The following is a 16593-nucleotide window of genomic DNA, read 5'->3' on the forward strand; positions in this document are numbered from 1 at the left end:
GCAGAGCACCGGGCACAGCAGCAGCGCCAAGAAGCGGGCATGGCAGTGGGATGGGAAGCAGGCATAGCACCAGGCACGGCACCAGCATCGGGAACAGCGCTGGGCACAGCACCAGCATGGAGACTGCAGCACAGCACCGAGCGCTGAGCATGGCACTGGGCGCAGCACTGGGCATGGTGCCTGCACTGGGCATGGCACCGGGCACTGAGCATGGCACTGGGTGCTGAGCACTGGATATGGCACCAGCACTGGGAACGGGGCACAGAACCGGGCATGTGGCACCAGCACACTCATCCCCACCGTGCCAACCTCCCTTGGGGCTGCGCTCAGCCTCCTTACTTGGTCCCTTGGCCTGGGCATCCCGGGCACTGCCCGGTGCTGGGGGCCGCTCCCGTGCCTCCTTCTGCCTCCCTCCTTTTTTGGACATGTTGCTGCTGAGCTATTTTGAGTGAATTCCAGTTTATTTTTACCAGCTCAGCTCTCCTGGGGCTCCTTTGTGCCTCGAGGCTACTGGTCTCCGGGGAGAGGCATGGGGGGTGCCTGGGTGCCCCATGGCCGCGGGGTTCTACCACTGTTGTGCTCCTGTGGGTACAGTGAGACACGTCCCAGCATTGTCCTCATGGGACCTGGGGGGGCTGCAGGGGGGGTCAGGGTGGGGGATGGGATGTGCTGAGGTCTGGGCGCTGCCATGCTGCGGTCACAGCAGCTCTGCTGGGCTGGCACCAAGCTGGGCATGCATGGTGCAGCCTGGCCAGCACGCCCCTCCCTCCACCTTTCTATCAGTGTGGGGGCCCAGGGACAGCTGTGCGGGGGTGGCAGGTCAATGGGGAGGGTGCAAAGAGGGGGTCTGAGTGTGCAACGCCGGCAGCACGTGTGCAATGCACACACTTGAGCATGACAGTGATTCTAGAGGGGGGGTTCCCTTGCCCTGATACGGGGTTCCCATCCCTGCAGGCTGCTGGTGGGAGCCCCCCAGGCACCAGCGCTGCCCAGCCAAGCGGCCAACAGGACAGGGGGGCTCTTTGCCTGCCCGCTGACCTCCGAGCCCTCCGACTGCTGGCGGGTGCCCATTGATGAGGGAGGTGAGGGGGATATACAAGGGGGGTTCAGACCCCTGTCGTGTGGGGCAGTGGGTCTAAGGAGGGGGTGGGGGTGGGGCACAGGAGTGATGCTGCCCATGTGTCCCCTTCACCAAGTGGACCTGCAAAGAGAGAGCAAAGAGAACCAATGGCTGGGGGTGAGCGTGAAGAGCCAGGGCGCCGGTGGCAAGATCGTGGTGAGCACGAGGGGGAGCACTGTGGGCAGAGGGGGGGGCGGAGGGGGGGGGGATCCTGGAGCTGCACGGTGCTGACCCCGCAGTGCTCAAACCCAGACCTGTGCCCATCGGTACGAAGCACGGAACCGCGTGCAGCAGCCGCTGGAGACTCGGGATGTGATCGGGCGCTGCTTCGTGCTGAGCCAGGACCTCCAGGTGCACGACGAGCTGGATGGTGGAGAGTGGAAGTTCTGCGAGGGGCGGCCGCAGGGCCACGACCGCTTCGGGTTCTGCCAGCAGGGCCTGGCTGCAGCATTCAGCCCCGATCAGCACTACGTCCTCTTCGGGGCGCCCCGGCACCTACAACTGGAAGGGTGAGCGTGGGGAGGTGTGGGGTGGATGGGTGTGCAAGAGGGTGGGTGTCCGTGCGTGGGTGGGTGTGCACGCGCATGGAGAGTGGGTGTGAGCATGTGGGTGCATGCAAGGGCTGCGTGCCCTGCGTGGGTGTGGGCTGTCTGCTGTGTGCACGTGGCTGCGTGTGCTTGGGTGCGTGCATGCATGTGAAGATGTACACGCATTCATGCTGTGCGTGTGAGTGTGGATGCACGGAGCTGTGTGCAGGCATTGTGGGCATGGGTGTGTGCGTGTGAGTGTGTGCATGCATGCAAAGGTGCACACTCATGCTGTGTGTGAGCACAGAGGTGTGTGCGTGCTTTGTGAGCGTGGGCGTGTGCGTGTGGGTGTGTGCATGCATGCAAAGGTGCACACACTCATGCTGTGTGTGAGCACAAAGGTACGTGCACGCTTTGTGAGCGTGGGTGTGTGCATGCACGCAAAGGTGCACATGCATTCATACTGTGTGTTTAAGCAAAGGTGTGCGTGTGTGTGTGTGCTTTGTGAGCCTGGGTGTGTGCACGTGGGTAAGTGCATGCACTCAGCGATGTGCGTGAGCAGTGTGTGAGCACAGAGGTGTGTGCGTGCAGTGTGAGCTCACGGGGCTGCGTGCATGTGTCCATGCATGGCTGTGTCCGTGTATCTGCGCATTGGGGTGCCCACGCGGGGGCGTCTCCCACACCCCACACACACCTCTCCATGCAACCTTTGCCTCTGTGCGGCCCCCGGGAGGGTCCCCCCCGTACCCTTCTCACCCATCCTCGGCTCCGCAGGGAACATGCGTGTGGAGCTGCTAAACCAGAGCTCCCTCGATCTCCTGCGCTACGACGACGGCCCCTACGAAGCCGGGGGCGAGAAGGACCAGGACCCCTCGCTCATCCCCGTGCCCGCCAACAGCTACTTCGGTATGGGCACGGCGGAGCCCGGCACGGTGTGGGGACCCCCACGTCCCCCCCGCCCGGCTCCAGCCTGCCCCATCTCGTGCCCCCGCTCACACCCTCTCTCTTTCTCTCTCGGCCCCGACGTGGGTGCAGGTTTGTTGTTTGTGACAAACATTGATAGCTCAGACCCCGACCAGCTGGTGTACAAAAGCCCAGACCCCAGCGAGAAGGTGCCGGGCGCAGCGGGCGATGTGCCCCAGAATAGCTACCTGGGTTCGTACGCGTGGCTGTGCCAAGCACGCCGCGTCCCCGTGTGCCACCTCACAGCCGTGTGTGTGTGTGTGAGTGTGCCCCCGTCTCCCCCCTCCCCATGTCTGTGCAGAGCAGAGCGCTGCGGGGCTGCAGCCCCAGGCGTGCGTGCGCATTTGTGCACACTCGTGCACACACACGCACGCTGCACGCCTCGCTTTGCACGCTTCTTGCTGTGCGTGCACCTCATGCGCACGTGCGTGCACAGAGAGCATCTCATGCACGCCCAGTCCCTTGCACACCCAGCCTCTTGCACATTCCACCACGCACACTCATTGCTGTGTACCGCCCCATGCCGCACTTCGTGCTCGGGACCATTTGAGTGGCCATTTTGTGCCTGTGCTCCCCCGCCCCCCCAAGTTGGTGCTTCCTGTCCCCATCCCTGTCCCCATCCCTGTCCCTGTGGCTGTTCATGACCCTTCCGTGTCCCACTGCTGTGCTGGGGCTGTGCTGGGGGCACCACCAGGCTCAGGGTTGAGATTGCCCTGGGGAGGGTGGGAGGGGGGGATCCCTGGGATCCCATCTATGTGCTAAGCCTGGCATGCCCCCCCCACCGCCCAGGTCTCTGTGCTTTCCCCTCCTGTGATGTCTCTGCATGTGGGGTGCATCCTGCTGGGAGGCTTAGGGGGCTGGGGGGTCGGGGGGGGGGGGGGGGGCTGGGCATGGGCTGGGCTGTGCTGCTGGGGGGATGAGGCACTGCTGCTGCTGATGGGGGGTGCGGGGACTGCTGGGGGCTCTGCATCTGCAGCCGGGGAGGGTGAGCCGGGCGCTCTGGGTCTTGCAGTTCTGTCCCCAAAATCTTCCCTTCCGGCCATGAGGGAGGGGGCTATTCCTCGCTCCCCCCTGCTTTCCCCTGGACCAGAGCTGAAGGTGGACCCCCACCCCCTAAAATGCAGGGAGCACAGAGCAGGGAAACTGAGGCACAAGTGAGCCGCCCCCCCCCCCCACCCCCATTTTCACCCATCCAAACACTGGGGCAGACCCCACCTCGGGCAGACCTCACACCTGGCAGGCTGAGCAGAGAGAGAGAGACGGACAGATGGACGGACGGGAGGCACTGGGGTGGAGAGGGGGGGGGGGGGCTGTGAGGTGGGGTGGGTACCGACCTCTCTCCCACCCTATTAACCCATAGGATTCTCAGTGGACTCGGGCGCGGGGCTGACGCGGCGCCGGGAGCTGAGCTTCGTCAGTGGGGCTCCACGTGCCAACCACACGGGTGCTGTGGTCATCCTGCGCCGTGACAGCGCCCACCGCCTGGTGCCCGAGGCTGTGCTGCCTGGTGAGCAGCTCACGTCTGCCTTTGGCTACGCTCTGGCAGTGCTGGACCTCAATAGTGACGGGTGAGTGTGGTGCCATGGTGCTGTGGTGCCACGGTGTCCCGATGCCACAGCGCCTCGGTGCCATGGTGCTTTGGTGCCATGGTGCTTTGGTGCCATGTTGTCTTGGTGCCACGGCACTGTGGTGCCACATTGCTTTGGAAGCAGGGTACCTGGATGCCAAAGTGTGTTGGTTCCATGGTGTCTTGGTGCCTTGATGCCCTGGTGTAATGATGCCGTGGTGTGTCAGTGCCGTGGTGCCATGGTGCGTTAGTGCCATGGTTCTATGGTGTGTCGGTGCCGTGGTGCCATGGTGTGTTGGTGCTATGGTGCCATGGTGTGTTGGTGCTATGGTGCCATGGTGTGTTGGTGCTATGGTGCCATGGTGTGTCAGTGCTATGGTGCCATGGTGTGTTGGTGCTATGGTGCCATGGTGTGTTGGTGCTATGGTGCCATGGTGTGTTAGTGCCATGGTTCTATGGTGTGTCGGTGCCGTGGTGCCATGGTGTGTTGGTGCTATGGTGCCATGGTGTGTCAGTGCTATGGTGCCATGGTGTGTCGGTGCCGTGGTGCCATGGTGTGTCGGTGCCGTGGTGCCATGGTGTGTTGGTGCTATGGTGCCATGGTGTGTCGGTGCCGTGGTGCCATGGTAACACAGTGCCTTGGTGCCTTGATGCTGTGGTGATCCAGTGCTGCTGTGCCACGCTGCTTTGACACCACGGTACCCCGGTGCCACCCAAGGGTGGTCCCAGGGGATGATGCGCTCACTGTGCCCGCAGCTGGATGGACTTGGTGGTGGGGGGCCCCCCACTTCTTCGAGCGCAAGGCTGAGATTGGGGGGGCTGCCTATGTGTACATCAACCCCGCGGGGCACTGGGATGCTGCCACCCCCCTGCGCCTCACCGGCACCCATGGCTCCATGTTTGGCATCGCCCTGGGCACCGCCGGCGACCTCAACCTGGATGGCTTTGAGGGTGAGGGGCTGCGGGAGAGGGGGGGGGGCTCTGGTGTCCCACTTTGTGCTGCTGTGCCTTCCCCTCACTGCTTCTGCCCTCCCAGACTTGGCTGTGGGAGCCCCATTTGATGGTGATGGCAAGGTGTACATCTACCATGGCAGCAAGTTGGGCATTGTGGTGAAACCGGCTCAGGTGAGTGGTATGGGGCTGGGGGGGGGGGAGGGGGGTTGTGGTGTCCTCACTGTTCCCAGTGTCACGGCTGTTCTCGTCCCCAGGTGCTGGATGGGGAAGGTGTGGGGGTGAGGACTTTTGGGTACGCGCTCTCTGGGGGGGTGGATGTGGATGGGAACCTCTACCCCGACCTGCTCGTCGGCTCCTTGTCTGATGCTGTGGTGCTGTACAGGTGAGTGCCCACTGCGGGCACCTGGCCCCAAACAGGGAACCCCCATCCCTGAGCATCCCCTCACTGCAACCCTGAACATCCCCCATCCCTGAGCATCCCCCATCCCTGAACATCCCCATCCCTGAACATCCCCTAACTGAGCAACTCCCATCCCTGAGCATCACTCTAACCCTAACCTGACCCCCGTCTCCAAGCATCCCCCACCCCAAGGTCCCATCACCCCCCCTCCCCGGTGCACCCCCTGACCCAGGGGTCCCCAGTTGCAGGGTGCAGGTGCAGGGGCTGTGACCAGGGGTCTGCCTCCCACCCGGCACCGCTGTGCTCCCCCCACAGAGCCCGCCCAGTGGTTTACATCTCCCGGAACGTCTCCCTGCTCCCCGCCAACATCGACCTGGAGCAGAGCAACTGCCAGCACCAGGAGGGCATCTGGTGGGTGCCACCCATCCCCCAGCCCCACATTGCAGCTGGAGGGGTCAGCGCTGCCTCATCTCACCCCCCCGCCTTCCCCCTGCCCCACATCCCCACAGCGTGGATGTCCAAGCATGCTTCAGCTACACGGCCACCCCTGCCAGCTACAGCCCCCCTCTGGGTGAGCGCACACGGGGATAGGGGACGGGGGTCCATGGGTTGAGGGGGGACGACCCCAGCACGGCCCCATCCCTCTCCCACCAGTGCTGGAGTACGTGTTTGATGCCGACACGGAGCGGCGACGGTTGGGTCACCCCCCCCCGTGTCACCTTCCTGGGCCGTCGGCCCTCGGATCCTGAGCACCAGATCTCCCACACCGTGGAGCTGCCCCGGCAGCACGCGCGCACCTGCACCACTGCCACCTTCCAGCTCCAGGTGGGCACCTGTTATCCCCATTCCCACCTCGTCCCGCTCTTATCCTTGCCCTTATCCCCATCCTATCCGCATCCCCATTGTCCCATCCCTCTCCCCGTTCCCATTTCTATCCCATCCCCATCCTGTCTCCGTCTCCACCCCCACCCCCATCCTGCGTCCCTCCTCACCTTTGCTTGCTCTGCCTCTGCAGGACAGCATCCGTGACAAACTGCGCCCCATCACCGTCACCCTTGCCTATGGCATCCAGGGGGCTGGGACACCGCGGCACAGCCGAAGTGCCACCCTGCCCCCCCTGCCCCCTGTGCTCAGCCCACAGCAACCCAGCAGCCACCGCACCGAGGTGAGGGGCCGGCTATGGGGCCAGCTATAGGGCTGACTATGGGGCCGGCTATAAGGCTGACTATGGGGCCGGCTATAGGACCGGCTATGGGGCCAGCTCCAGGTGGTCCCATCCCAAGCTGTTCCCTTTGCCAGGTGCACTTTCTGAAGCAGGGCTGCGGGACGACAAGATCTGCCAGAGCAACCTGCAGCTGCGCTTCCAGTTCTGCACCCGCCTGGGGGATGCTGATTTCCTGCCCCTACCCAAGTGAGCGCTGTCCCCACACCGCCCCCACCCCACAAGGCACGGGGAGCTCACAGGGGCTGTCACAGGGGTGCAGATGGCACCGCTATCTTTGCCATGAGCGACCAGAAGGATGTGGCCCTGGAGATCCATGTCACCAACATGCCCTCGGACCCCACGGAGCCGCAGCGGGATGGGGACGATGCCCACGAGGCTGTGCTCACCGCCCGCTTCCCCCAGGAGCTGCCCTACTCCGCCGTGCGCCCCTATGATGGCCGCACAGCGCCGGTGCGGGATGGGGTGTTGGGGGGGGGGTGTCTGGGGGTGTGGAGGGGTGGGGGTGGTCTTGGGGCGTGAGGGGGGTTGGGATGGGTGCAGGGATGTGGATGGGTGGGAGGGTGATGGGTACAGGGATGGGGCTGGTTCTGGAGGTCCTGGGTTTGGGGATGGGGTGATGGGGCTGGATCTGGGGGTACTGGGTTCAGGGATGGAGCTGGTTCTGGGGGTACTGGGTTCAGGGATGGGGCTGGTTCTGGGGGTACCCGTTTTGGAGATGGGGCTGGTTCTGGGGGTGCTGGGTTCAGGGATAGAGCAGATTCTGGGGGTTCTGGGTTCAGGGATGGGGCTGGTTCTGGGGGTACTGGTTTTGGGGATGGGGCTGGTTCTGGGTTCAGGGATGGGGCTGGTTCTGGGGGTACTGGGTTTGGGGATGGGGTGATGGGGCTGGATGTGGGGGTGCTGGGTTTTGGGATGGAGTTGGTTCTGGGGGGTACTGGGTTCAGGGATGGGGCTGGTTCTGGAGGTACTGGGTTTGGGGATGGGGCTGGTTCTGGGGGTGCTGCGTTCATGGATGGAGCTGGTTCTGGGGGTGCTGGGTTCAGGGATGGGGCTGGTTCTGGGGGTACTGGGTTTGGAGATGGGGCTGGTTCTGGGAGTTCTGGGTTCAGGGATGGGGCTGGTTCTGATGGTACTGGGTTCAGGGATGGGGTTGGTTCTGGGGGTACTGGGTTTGGGGATGGGCTGGTTTCAGGGGCCTCAGAGATGCTGGAATTTGGGACAGAGCTAATTCTGGGGTGCAGGGGTTTGAGATAGGGCTGGTCCTGGGGGTCCCAGAGACGCCAGGGTTGGACAGAGCTGGTTGCAGGAGTTCTGGGAGTGCTGGGATTTGGGATGGGGCTGGTTCTTGGGGTGCTAGGGTTTGGAATGAGGCTGGACCAAAGGGTCCCAGGGATGCTGGATTTTTGTCTGAGGGTTTCAGGGTGCTGGGGTTTGTGGTGGAGCTGGTTCTGGAGGGCTGGTGTTTGGGATGGGGCTGCTTCTATGGGCCTGAGGTTGCTGCGTTTGGTACGAGGTTGGTACCGCAGGTCTCGGGGATGCTGGGATTTTGGGACAGGGCTGGTTCTGGGGTGGGGATGGGGCTGGTTCTGGGGATCCCGGGGACGCTGGGGTTTGGGATGAGGTTGGTCCTTGAGGTCTCAGGGGTTGCTGGGGTTCAGGACAGGGCTGGTTTCAGGGGTTCTGGGGCTGCTTGGGTTCTGGTATGGGGCTGGTTCCAGGGGTCTCTGGGGTACTGGAGTTTGAGGTGACTCTCTGCCCCCAGGATAAGCCAGTGGTGTGCCTTGCCAACCAGAATGGCTCGCAGGTGGAGTGTGAGCTGGGGAACCCCATGAAACGCGGAGCCCAGGTGAGCGCACCCCCAAAAACCTCCATCCAACCCTCCCAGCCTCGACCCCAACCTTCACCCTGTGCCCCCAGGTCCGCTTCTACCTTATCCTCAGCACTCTGGGCATCACCCTGCAGACCACAGACCTGGCAGTGGAGCTCGCCCTGTCCACGTGAGCCGCACCGGGGGGGGTTGAGAGGCTCTGTGATGCCCCCACCCCAACTCCTTTGTTGTCCCCAGGATCAGCGAGCAGCCAACCCTGGAGCCGGTGGTGGCCCGGGCGCGTGTGGTCATTGAGCTGCCCCTCTCGGTGACGGGGTGAGTGGAAATGGGGTGGGGGCTGCAATCCCTCCCCCCCCCCCAACCCTACGGGGCTGCATTGACCCCGCTGTCCCCGCAGTGTGGCGGTGCCTCCCCGGCTCTTCTTTGGGGGGACAGTGCGGGGGGAGAGCGCGGTGCGGCGCGAGAGCCACGTGGGCAGCGCTGTGCTCTTTGAGGTGACGGTGAGTGGGGTGCACTGGGAGGGAGGGCTGAGCCCCATATGAGCATCCTGTGGGGCTGGCAGAGCAGAGGATCCCCTGGTGACGCATCGCCCTACAGGTGTCCAACCGGGGCCCGTCGCTGAAGACGTTAGGCTCGGCCTTCCTCACCCTGCTGTGGCCCCACGAGCTCAGCAATGGGAAGTGGCTGCTGTACCCGCTGCAGCTGGAGCTGCTGGCTGCACCGGGACTGCGGACAGTGTGCAGCCCTGCTGCCAACCCGCTGCGCCTGGCGTTGGTATATGGGGGGAGCTGAGGGTGGTGGGGATGGGGGTGGGAGTCAGGCCAAGCCATGCGTGTCTCTGTCATCCAGGAGCCACCGGGAGAGGCTGAGGTCACCGAGGAGGCTGCTGTGGAGTCCTGGTGGGTGCCGGCGCCTGCTGAGAGGAGGAGGAACGTCACGCTGGTGAGTGGGGCTGCAGTGCTGCCATCCCTGGGATGCTCCCATTCCTATGGTGCTCCCATCTCTGGGTGCACTGCTGGGATTCTCCCATTCTTGGGGTGTTCCCATCCCTGGGGTGTTTCCATCCCCGGGGTGCTCCTACTGCTGCGGGACCTCCATTCCTAGGATTGGGTTCCCAGCGATCCCGTTGCTGGGATTTTCCCACTCTTGGGATATTTCCATCCCTGTTGCACTCCCACTCTCGGATCTTTTTCCATCCTTGGGGTGCTTCCACATTCCTGGGGTGCTCCCATTGCTGGGATTCTCCCACTCTTGGGGTATTTCCATCCTTGGCACGCTCCCGCTTTTGGGATTTTCTTATTCCTGGGGTGTTCGCTTTCCTGGGCATCTCCCATTATTGGGATTTGCCCATGGTTTTTTTCCATCCCTGGGGTGCTCCTGGGGTGTGCAGCCACGCTGTGACCCCCTCCACCCCCCCTTTTCATCCCACAGGACTGTGCCCAGGGCACTGCACGCTGCATGGCATTTCGCTGCCCACTCTACAGCTTCGAGCGCGCTGCTGTGCTGACGGCACGCGGGCGGCTCTGGAACAGCACCTTCCTGGAGGTAGGACAGGGAAGAATCCTTGGGGCTATGCAGGGGTTCACCCCCATCCCATCCCATCCCATCCCATCCCATCCCATCCCATCCCATCCCATCCCTCTCCTCTCCTCTCCTCTCCTCTCCTCTCCTCTCCTCTCCTCTCCTCTCCTCTCCTCTCCTCTCCTCTCCTCTCCTCTCCTCTCCTCTCCTCTCCTCTCCTCTCCTCTCCTCTCCTCTCCTCTCCTCTCCTCTCCTCTCCTCTCCTCTCCTCTCCTCTCCTCTCCTCTCCTCTCCTCTCCTCTCCTCTCCTCTCCTCTCCCCTCCCCCTCCCCTCCCCTTCCCCTCCCCTCCCCTCCCCTCCCCTCCCCTCCCCTCCCCTCCCCCTCCCCCTCCCCTTCCCCCTCCCCATCCCCCTCCCCATCCCCATCCCCATCCCCATCCCCATCCCCATCCCCATCCCCATCCCCTCCCCCTCCCCATCCCCATCCCCATCCCCATCCCCATCCCCATCCCGTGCCCCATTGCTGCAGGAATACCTGGCCGTCACCTCGGTGGAGCTGATTGTGCGCGCCAGCGTCTCGGTGACCTCTTCCATCAAGAACCTGGTGCTGAAGGATGCTTCCACGCAGGTCTGGCCCTGTGCCCCCCATTCCTGTCCCCTACCCCCTCCCTGCAGCCCTCTGACCGGTGCTGCCATCACCAGATCCCTGTCACCATCTACCTGGACCCCGGCGTGGCGGTGGCTGGTGGTGTGCCCTGGTGGGTCATCCTGCTGGCTGTGCTGGCCGGCATCCTGGTCCTGGCACTGCTGATCTTTATCCTCTGGAAGGTGAGCGATGGGGTGAGGTCAGGATGTGTCCCCTCCCTGCGGCAGAGGGTCCTCAGGCTGTACTGTGCCATGCTTTGCCACCCGACCTGGGCTGTGCTCTGCTACTTCGGCCACGCTGTGCCATGCCATGCCATGTCATGCCATGCTTTTGGCCCTACAGTGCCATGCCGTGCCACGTTGTGCCACGCAGTGCCGTGCCACGCTGTAGGATCACTGTGGTGCCATTCCACGTGGTGCCATGCCATGCTGTTCCCCCCCCCAGCTGGCTGTGCCCATCCTCACCTTCTCACTTCCCTCCCCAGTGCGGCTTCTTCAAGCGGAGCAGCCCAACCTCCCGCTACACTGCTAATTATTACCGGGCACGGCGGGGGCTGCAGCCCTCAGAGGTGGACAAACAGGCGCTGCAGGGCCAGCGGTAACACGGGGCTGCTCCCACCCCGGGCCGCCAGCAACCAGCACGGGTGTGCACGGGTGTGCTGCCTCCTGCACGCGTGTGTGAGGGCATGCAGTGTGCCCAGGCAGAGGGATGAGGGCTTGCAGGCTCTGCTTGCAGTTGTGGAAGGGCCTGCAGCAGTAGGGTGGGAAGAGGAGGGGTTGTAGAGTTGGGCTAGGAGGTTTGTGTTGCTGCCGTGCAAAGGTTTGCTGTGTGGTTGTGCAAGGTTTTGCAGTGCTGGTGCACGGGTGGGTGAGGGTTTGCAGTGCCAGTGTGTAGTTGTGCCAGGGTTTGCAGCATCAGGGTGGCTGGAGGAGGGTATGCAGTGTCAGGGCAGCAGGATGTGAGGGCTTGCAGTGTGTGGTGCACGGCTGTGTGAAGGTTTGCAGTGTGTGGTGCATGGCTGTGCTGAAGTTTGCAGCCTTAGGGCGGATGGAGGAGGGTCTGCAGTCTCGGGGCAGCAGGATGTGTGAGGATTTGCAGTGTGTGGTGCACGGTTGTAGCAGGGTTTGCAACGCCAAGCCGGGACGTGCAAGGGTTTGCAGCACCAGCGTTTGGATGTGCAAGGGTAAAGCACCTGTGCCACAGAGGGAATGGTGGGCACAGAGCTGTGGGCACACAGAGCCCATACCCGAACCCACCTGGCCGTGTGCTGCCCGATGAGGTCGAGCTGTGGCGCCGATGCCACCCCCACGGTGCTGACCCGCTGCTCCCTGCAGTTGGGCTTCTTCCGCCGGGCACGCTACGTGCCGCCAGCCGTGCCACAGTACCACGCTGTGAAGATCCCACGGGAGGAACGGCAGCAGTACCGCGAGGAGAAGATGGGCACCATCCAGAGGAAGGAGTGGGCTGTGAACTGGAGCGAGCCCAGCGATGGGCACGTCACCCCCAGCTCAGCATAACCCCAGGGACACCTATCATGCTGCTGGACTGCAGGGGGCTGCTGCATGCGGGACCCCCCCCTCTGCTGCTGGCCATGCCCTGAGGAAGGACCCTCTGGTGACGTGTGGGGATGCACACACACACGTGTGGCTGTGCACGCCCGCCCTGGCCAGGCACACCCAGGATTGCTTGCAGTGGGACAGGGCCACAGGGACAGCTCAGCACTGGGGCATTGCTCGTCCCAAAAGGGATGGCACAGCCCCACAGCTCAGCCCTACAGAGTTGACCCCATTGTATGGGGATGGGTCTGCCCCAAGGGGCTGGCTTGTCCCCAAAGGGCACAAGGACAACTCAGCCCTAAGGGATGGCCCTGCCCTATAAGCATGGCTCTGCCCTGAAGTGGTGGCTTGTCCCAGACGGTCAGCTCAGCTCTGCTCCACTGAACAGGGCATGTCCCCAGGAGAATGGCATGTCTCCAAAGTGATGGCTTGTCCTCAAAGGGTACAGAGACAGCTCAGCCCTATAGGTACGGCCCCATCCTATGAGTATGGCTTTAACCCAAAGTGACGGCTCCTAAAGGGTCAGCTCAGCTCCACGGCACAGAGCCTGTCTCCAAGGTGCGGGCATGGCCACAAAGGGGTGGCTCACCCCTAAAGGGACAGATTGTAACCCAAAGGACAGCTGTGCCTTACAGGGACAGCCCAACCCCCCCGCACCCTATGGGCATGGCTCTGCCCAGCTGTGCTGGCACATCCCTACGGTGCTGCCGTATCCCCCAGGGGCTCCTCGCCCCTAAACTGCTGCCTGTGCCCCCCTGGGGACAGCCCAGCCCCACGGCAATGGCTCAGCCCCACAGGGACACCTCACCCCCCACGCAAGTGCCGCTCTTCCCAATAAAAGGAGAAGCCCCCACGGTGCCAGCCTCGTTTCTTGCAGCACGGACAAGATGGGCGCGGCCCTGCTGGGGACCCCCGCGATGGGTGCGGCCATTTCCGTGCGCAGGGGGGGGTCGTGGGTGCGGGGACAACGGGGGCACTCCCTGCCCTGCCCCCTTCCTTGACCTCATCCCTGCCTCTGCCCTCCGGTGGGCCCCGGCCGCCCCAGAGCCCGCCAAGAACTGCGCGCACCTCTGCCCTCAACCAAGATGGCGCCGAGAGCAGGGGATGTCGCAGGCTCCGTGACGTCAGAGCCACTTCCGGTGGCGCCCGGAAGTAGCCGTCCATGGCGGCTTCCCGGCGGACGCCGTCGAGGGGATGGTGAGGCCGCGGTGGGGTCCGGGGAAGCTGAGGTCCCCAACAGGGGGCCCGTAACGGGCGCGGGACCCCTCCGGAGTGCCCCTCTGATGGCGTCGGGCGCGGCGAGTCGCTCGGAGGACGAGGAGCCGCTGGCGGGGCCTAAGCGGGGCTCGGCTCAGGCTTCTGGAGCCGTCCCGAAGCGCCGCAGCTCTTCACGGTACGGAGGATGGGGGTGGGGGTGTGTGTGGGGGGAGTCGGGAGCACGGGGCCCATCGCTGCCTTCCTCGGCCCAGGTTCATCAAGCGGAAGAAGTTCGACGATGAGTTGGTAGAGAGCAGCCTGGCCAAGTCCTCCAGCCGAGCCAAGGGGGGCGTGGAGCCGGGGCGCTGCTCGGGCAGTGAGCCTTCCTCCAGCGAGAAGAAGAAGGTGAGGGACGGGGGGGAGGGGGGAAGGTCTCTGAGGGACCCCACTGTCCCTTTGGGGTGAGTCTCACCACCCTTAAAAGCGGAGACCCCCCACTGCCCCTTGGAGAGGAGATACTGTCAGGGGGATCCCACGGTCCCTCAGGGAAGGGACCCCCTCCACTCCTCAGGAGGACCCCCCACTGTCCTCGGGGAACCCCCCCCTTACCCAACCCCTTGGTGTCACTCCACTTCCCCTTGAGGTGACCCTACCACCCCTCACTGTCCTCCCAGGTCTCCAAGTCTGTGTCCACCCCTGTGGCGCCCAGCCCCGTCCCGGCCCCCAGCCTTGCCAAGCGGATGAAGAAGAGCAAACAGCCCCTGCAGGTGACCAAGGACCTGGGCCGCTGGAAGCCCGCTGATGACCTCCTGCTCATCAATGCTGTGCTGCAGGTCTGACCCCCCCACAGCCCCAGGTCCGACCCCTCAGCCCCAGGGCTCACTGTGCTCTGGGGCTTCTTGCTGTAGTGGTGTTTGTAGCTTTTCTTTCATCTGAGGGCTTTTCCAGACCAACGACCTCACGTCTGTGCACCTGGGCGTGAAGTTCAGCTGCCGTTTCAACCTGCGGGAGATCCAGGAGCGCTGGTATGCGCTGCTCTATGACCCCATCATCTCCAAGTGAGTGTGGGACTGGTGCTGGAGGGCAGAGCTGCCCTCAGAGGGGATTCTCATGCCGCATTCCCCTCAGGTTGGCCTGCCAGGCCATGCGCCAGCTGCACCCCGAGGCCATCGCTGCCATCCAGAGCAAGGTGCTGTTCAGCAAAGCTGAGGAGCAGCTGCTGAACAAGGTGGGATCGGTAAGAGCCTGTGGGACCAGGGCTTGTTGTGAGCAGGGCTTTGTGCTGACTTCATGCTGGTGTCTGCCTTTCCATGGGCGTCCTCTGTACCACATGTCCTTTGTCCCCTCTGCAGATGAGCCAGCCCACACTCGACACCTTCCAGGAGCTCCTCCACAAGCACCCTGATGTCTTCTATCCCTCCAGGACAGCCAAAGCCCTGCAGCTGCACTGGCAGCTCATGAAGCAGTACTACCTTCTGGATGACCAAACCGGTGAGCCCTGCTCCCCTCCCCATGCCTCCTGTGGCCCCCACCCTGTGTGTCCCAACCTGTGCACTCCCTTCCCTCCTGCTCCTTCCAGTGCAGCCGCTCCCCAAGGGGGACCAAGTGCTCAATTTCTCGGATGCTGAGGACATGCTGGATGACAGCAAGCTGAAGTGAGGTTTGGGGGAGCACCGAGGGGGACACGGGGTACTCCTGGCGGCATTCTCTGATCCTCCTTCTTCTCTGCAGGGATGTACGGGATGATGTGCTGGAGCACGGTGAGTTCAGCCTGCACCCCGCTGCACAATGGGATCTGAGCAGTCTGAATTGATGGGGGTGGGGGGGGTCTTCCCCTCTCACTCTTTTCTTTCCCCTTTTTCCAGAGCTGACTGTGGCCGATCGCCGCCAGAAACGGGAGATCCGGCAGCTGGAGCAGGAGCTGCACAAGTGGCAGGTGTTAGTTGACAGCATCACAGGTAAGAGTTGAGTGGGGGAGGCCGTCTGACTGCCCCATCTGTCCTTCCTTCCATCTACCCTCCTCTCTGCTTCTCCCCTTAGGCATGAACTCTCCAGACTTTGACAGCCAGACACTGGCCGTGCTGCGGGGCCGCATGGTGCGGTACCTCATGCGCTCTCGAGAGGTGAGGGTGGAACTGAGGCCCCCCCCAGCAGAGCTCTGCTCATCCCCGTGAGCTCCCCCAGCCTTCTTACGCTCCCCTTTCTCCAGATCACGCTGGGCAGAGCCACGAAGGACAACCAGATTGATGTGGACCTGGCCCTGGAGGGACCGGCCTGGAAGATCTCCCGCAAGCAGGGTAGGGAGCAGGGCTGGGCTGTTTTGGGGGGCTCAAGGCCACAGCAGCTGTTCTCCCCTTCCTCCTGTATTACCCCCCTACAGGTGTCATCAAGCTGAAGAATAATGGGGACTTCTTCATTGCTAACGAGGGCCGGCGCCCCATCTACATCGATGGGCGTCCTGTGCTCGGTGGCAACAAGTGGAAGCTCAACAACAATTCCGTGGTAGAGGTGAGCGTGGGGGTGGTTGGTGAGGGGTCTCAGGACAACAGAGGTGTCCAGTCCTGCTCACCTTCCCCCTTTACCTGCAGATCGCCAGCCTGCGCTTCGTCTTCCTCATCAACCAGGACCTGATCACGCTCATCAAGACAGAGGCAGCCAAAATGGCCCAGCAGTGAGGAGGAGAGGCTCTGCTCTGCTACATCCCCCCAGCCCCACAGGGAGAGATGGGGGGAGGTCCTCCTGGCCCCCCTCAGCTGGAGGGTGGTGGGCCTGGCCCTCCCCTGGCCTCAAGTTGGTGGGCCTGCAAATAAAGTGTTTTACCCCCACACCTGTGGCTCATGGGAGGGGGGAATGGACACACAAGACCCCAAGCTGTGGGGGCAATATTTCCAAAGTCTTTTATTGATAAAGGCAGAGTTGCTGTACTCACATGTCCCATTGAAGCAGCAGCTGATGGTATCCAGGAATGTGTTTTGCTGAGCCAAAAGAACCTCATTTGCTGCATTCCCCCCCCAAACCTCCCCCTGCCAGCCCCAAGGAGCCACTCCTTACCCTCCTACTGCCTCCCTGGGAGGGGCTGATCCTTTCC

The 16593-nt window shown here is 63.3% G+C and overlaps 2 protein-coding genes across 2 annotated transcripts; both read left to right on the forward strand.

Moving 5' to 3' along the window:
- The first annotated feature begins 682 nt into the window (after positions 1–682).
- Positions 683–13161, forward strand: ITGA7 (integrin subunit alpha 7). The gene is given in 30 exon segments (XM_040654900.2): positions 683–819; positions 955–1082; positions 1197–1276; positions 1373–1606; positions 1608–1629; positions 2422–2553; positions 2683–2802; positions 3971–4178; positions 4934–4952; positions 4954–5128; positions 5214–5302; positions 5386–5513; positions 5847–5942; positions 6041–6102; positions 6186–6235; positions 6237–6356; positions 6547–6696; positions 6831–6855; positions 6858–6942; positions 7008–7206; positions 8519–8602; positions 8674–8753; positions 8822–8899; positions 8982–9084; positions 9182–9358; positions 9434–9526; positions 10016–10129; positions 10636–10734; positions 10809–10934; positions 12087–13161. Coding segments are annotated over 30 exon segments (3390 nt in total). The 5' UTR covers positions 683–688; the 3' UTR covers positions 12270–13161.
- MCRS1 (microspherule protein 1) lies at positions 12577–16330 on the forward strand. Its single transcript, XM_001232506.7, has 13 exons — positions 12577–13701; positions 13778–13910; positions 14180–14338; positions 14454–14563; positions 14634–14742; positions 14858–14996; positions 15085–15160; positions 15237–15265; positions 15371–15463; positions 15546–15628; positions 15715–15802; positions 15886–16013; positions 16094–16330. The coding sequence occupies exons 1-13, from the start codon at positions 13394–13396 to the stop codon at positions 16178–16180; spliced, it is 1542 nt and encodes a 513-aa protein (XP_001232507.2). The 5' UTR covers positions 12577–13393; the 3' UTR covers positions 16181–16330.
- Positions 16331–16593: the final 263 nt, after the last annotated feature.

This window comes from Gallus gallus, chromosome 34 (genome assembly GCF_016699485.2).
Source record: "Gallus gallus isolate bGalGal1 chromosome 34, bGalGal1.mat.broiler.GRCg7b, whole genome shotgun sequence".
NCBI lineage: Eukaryota > Metazoa > Chordata > Aves > Galliformes > Phasianidae > Gallus > Gallus gallus.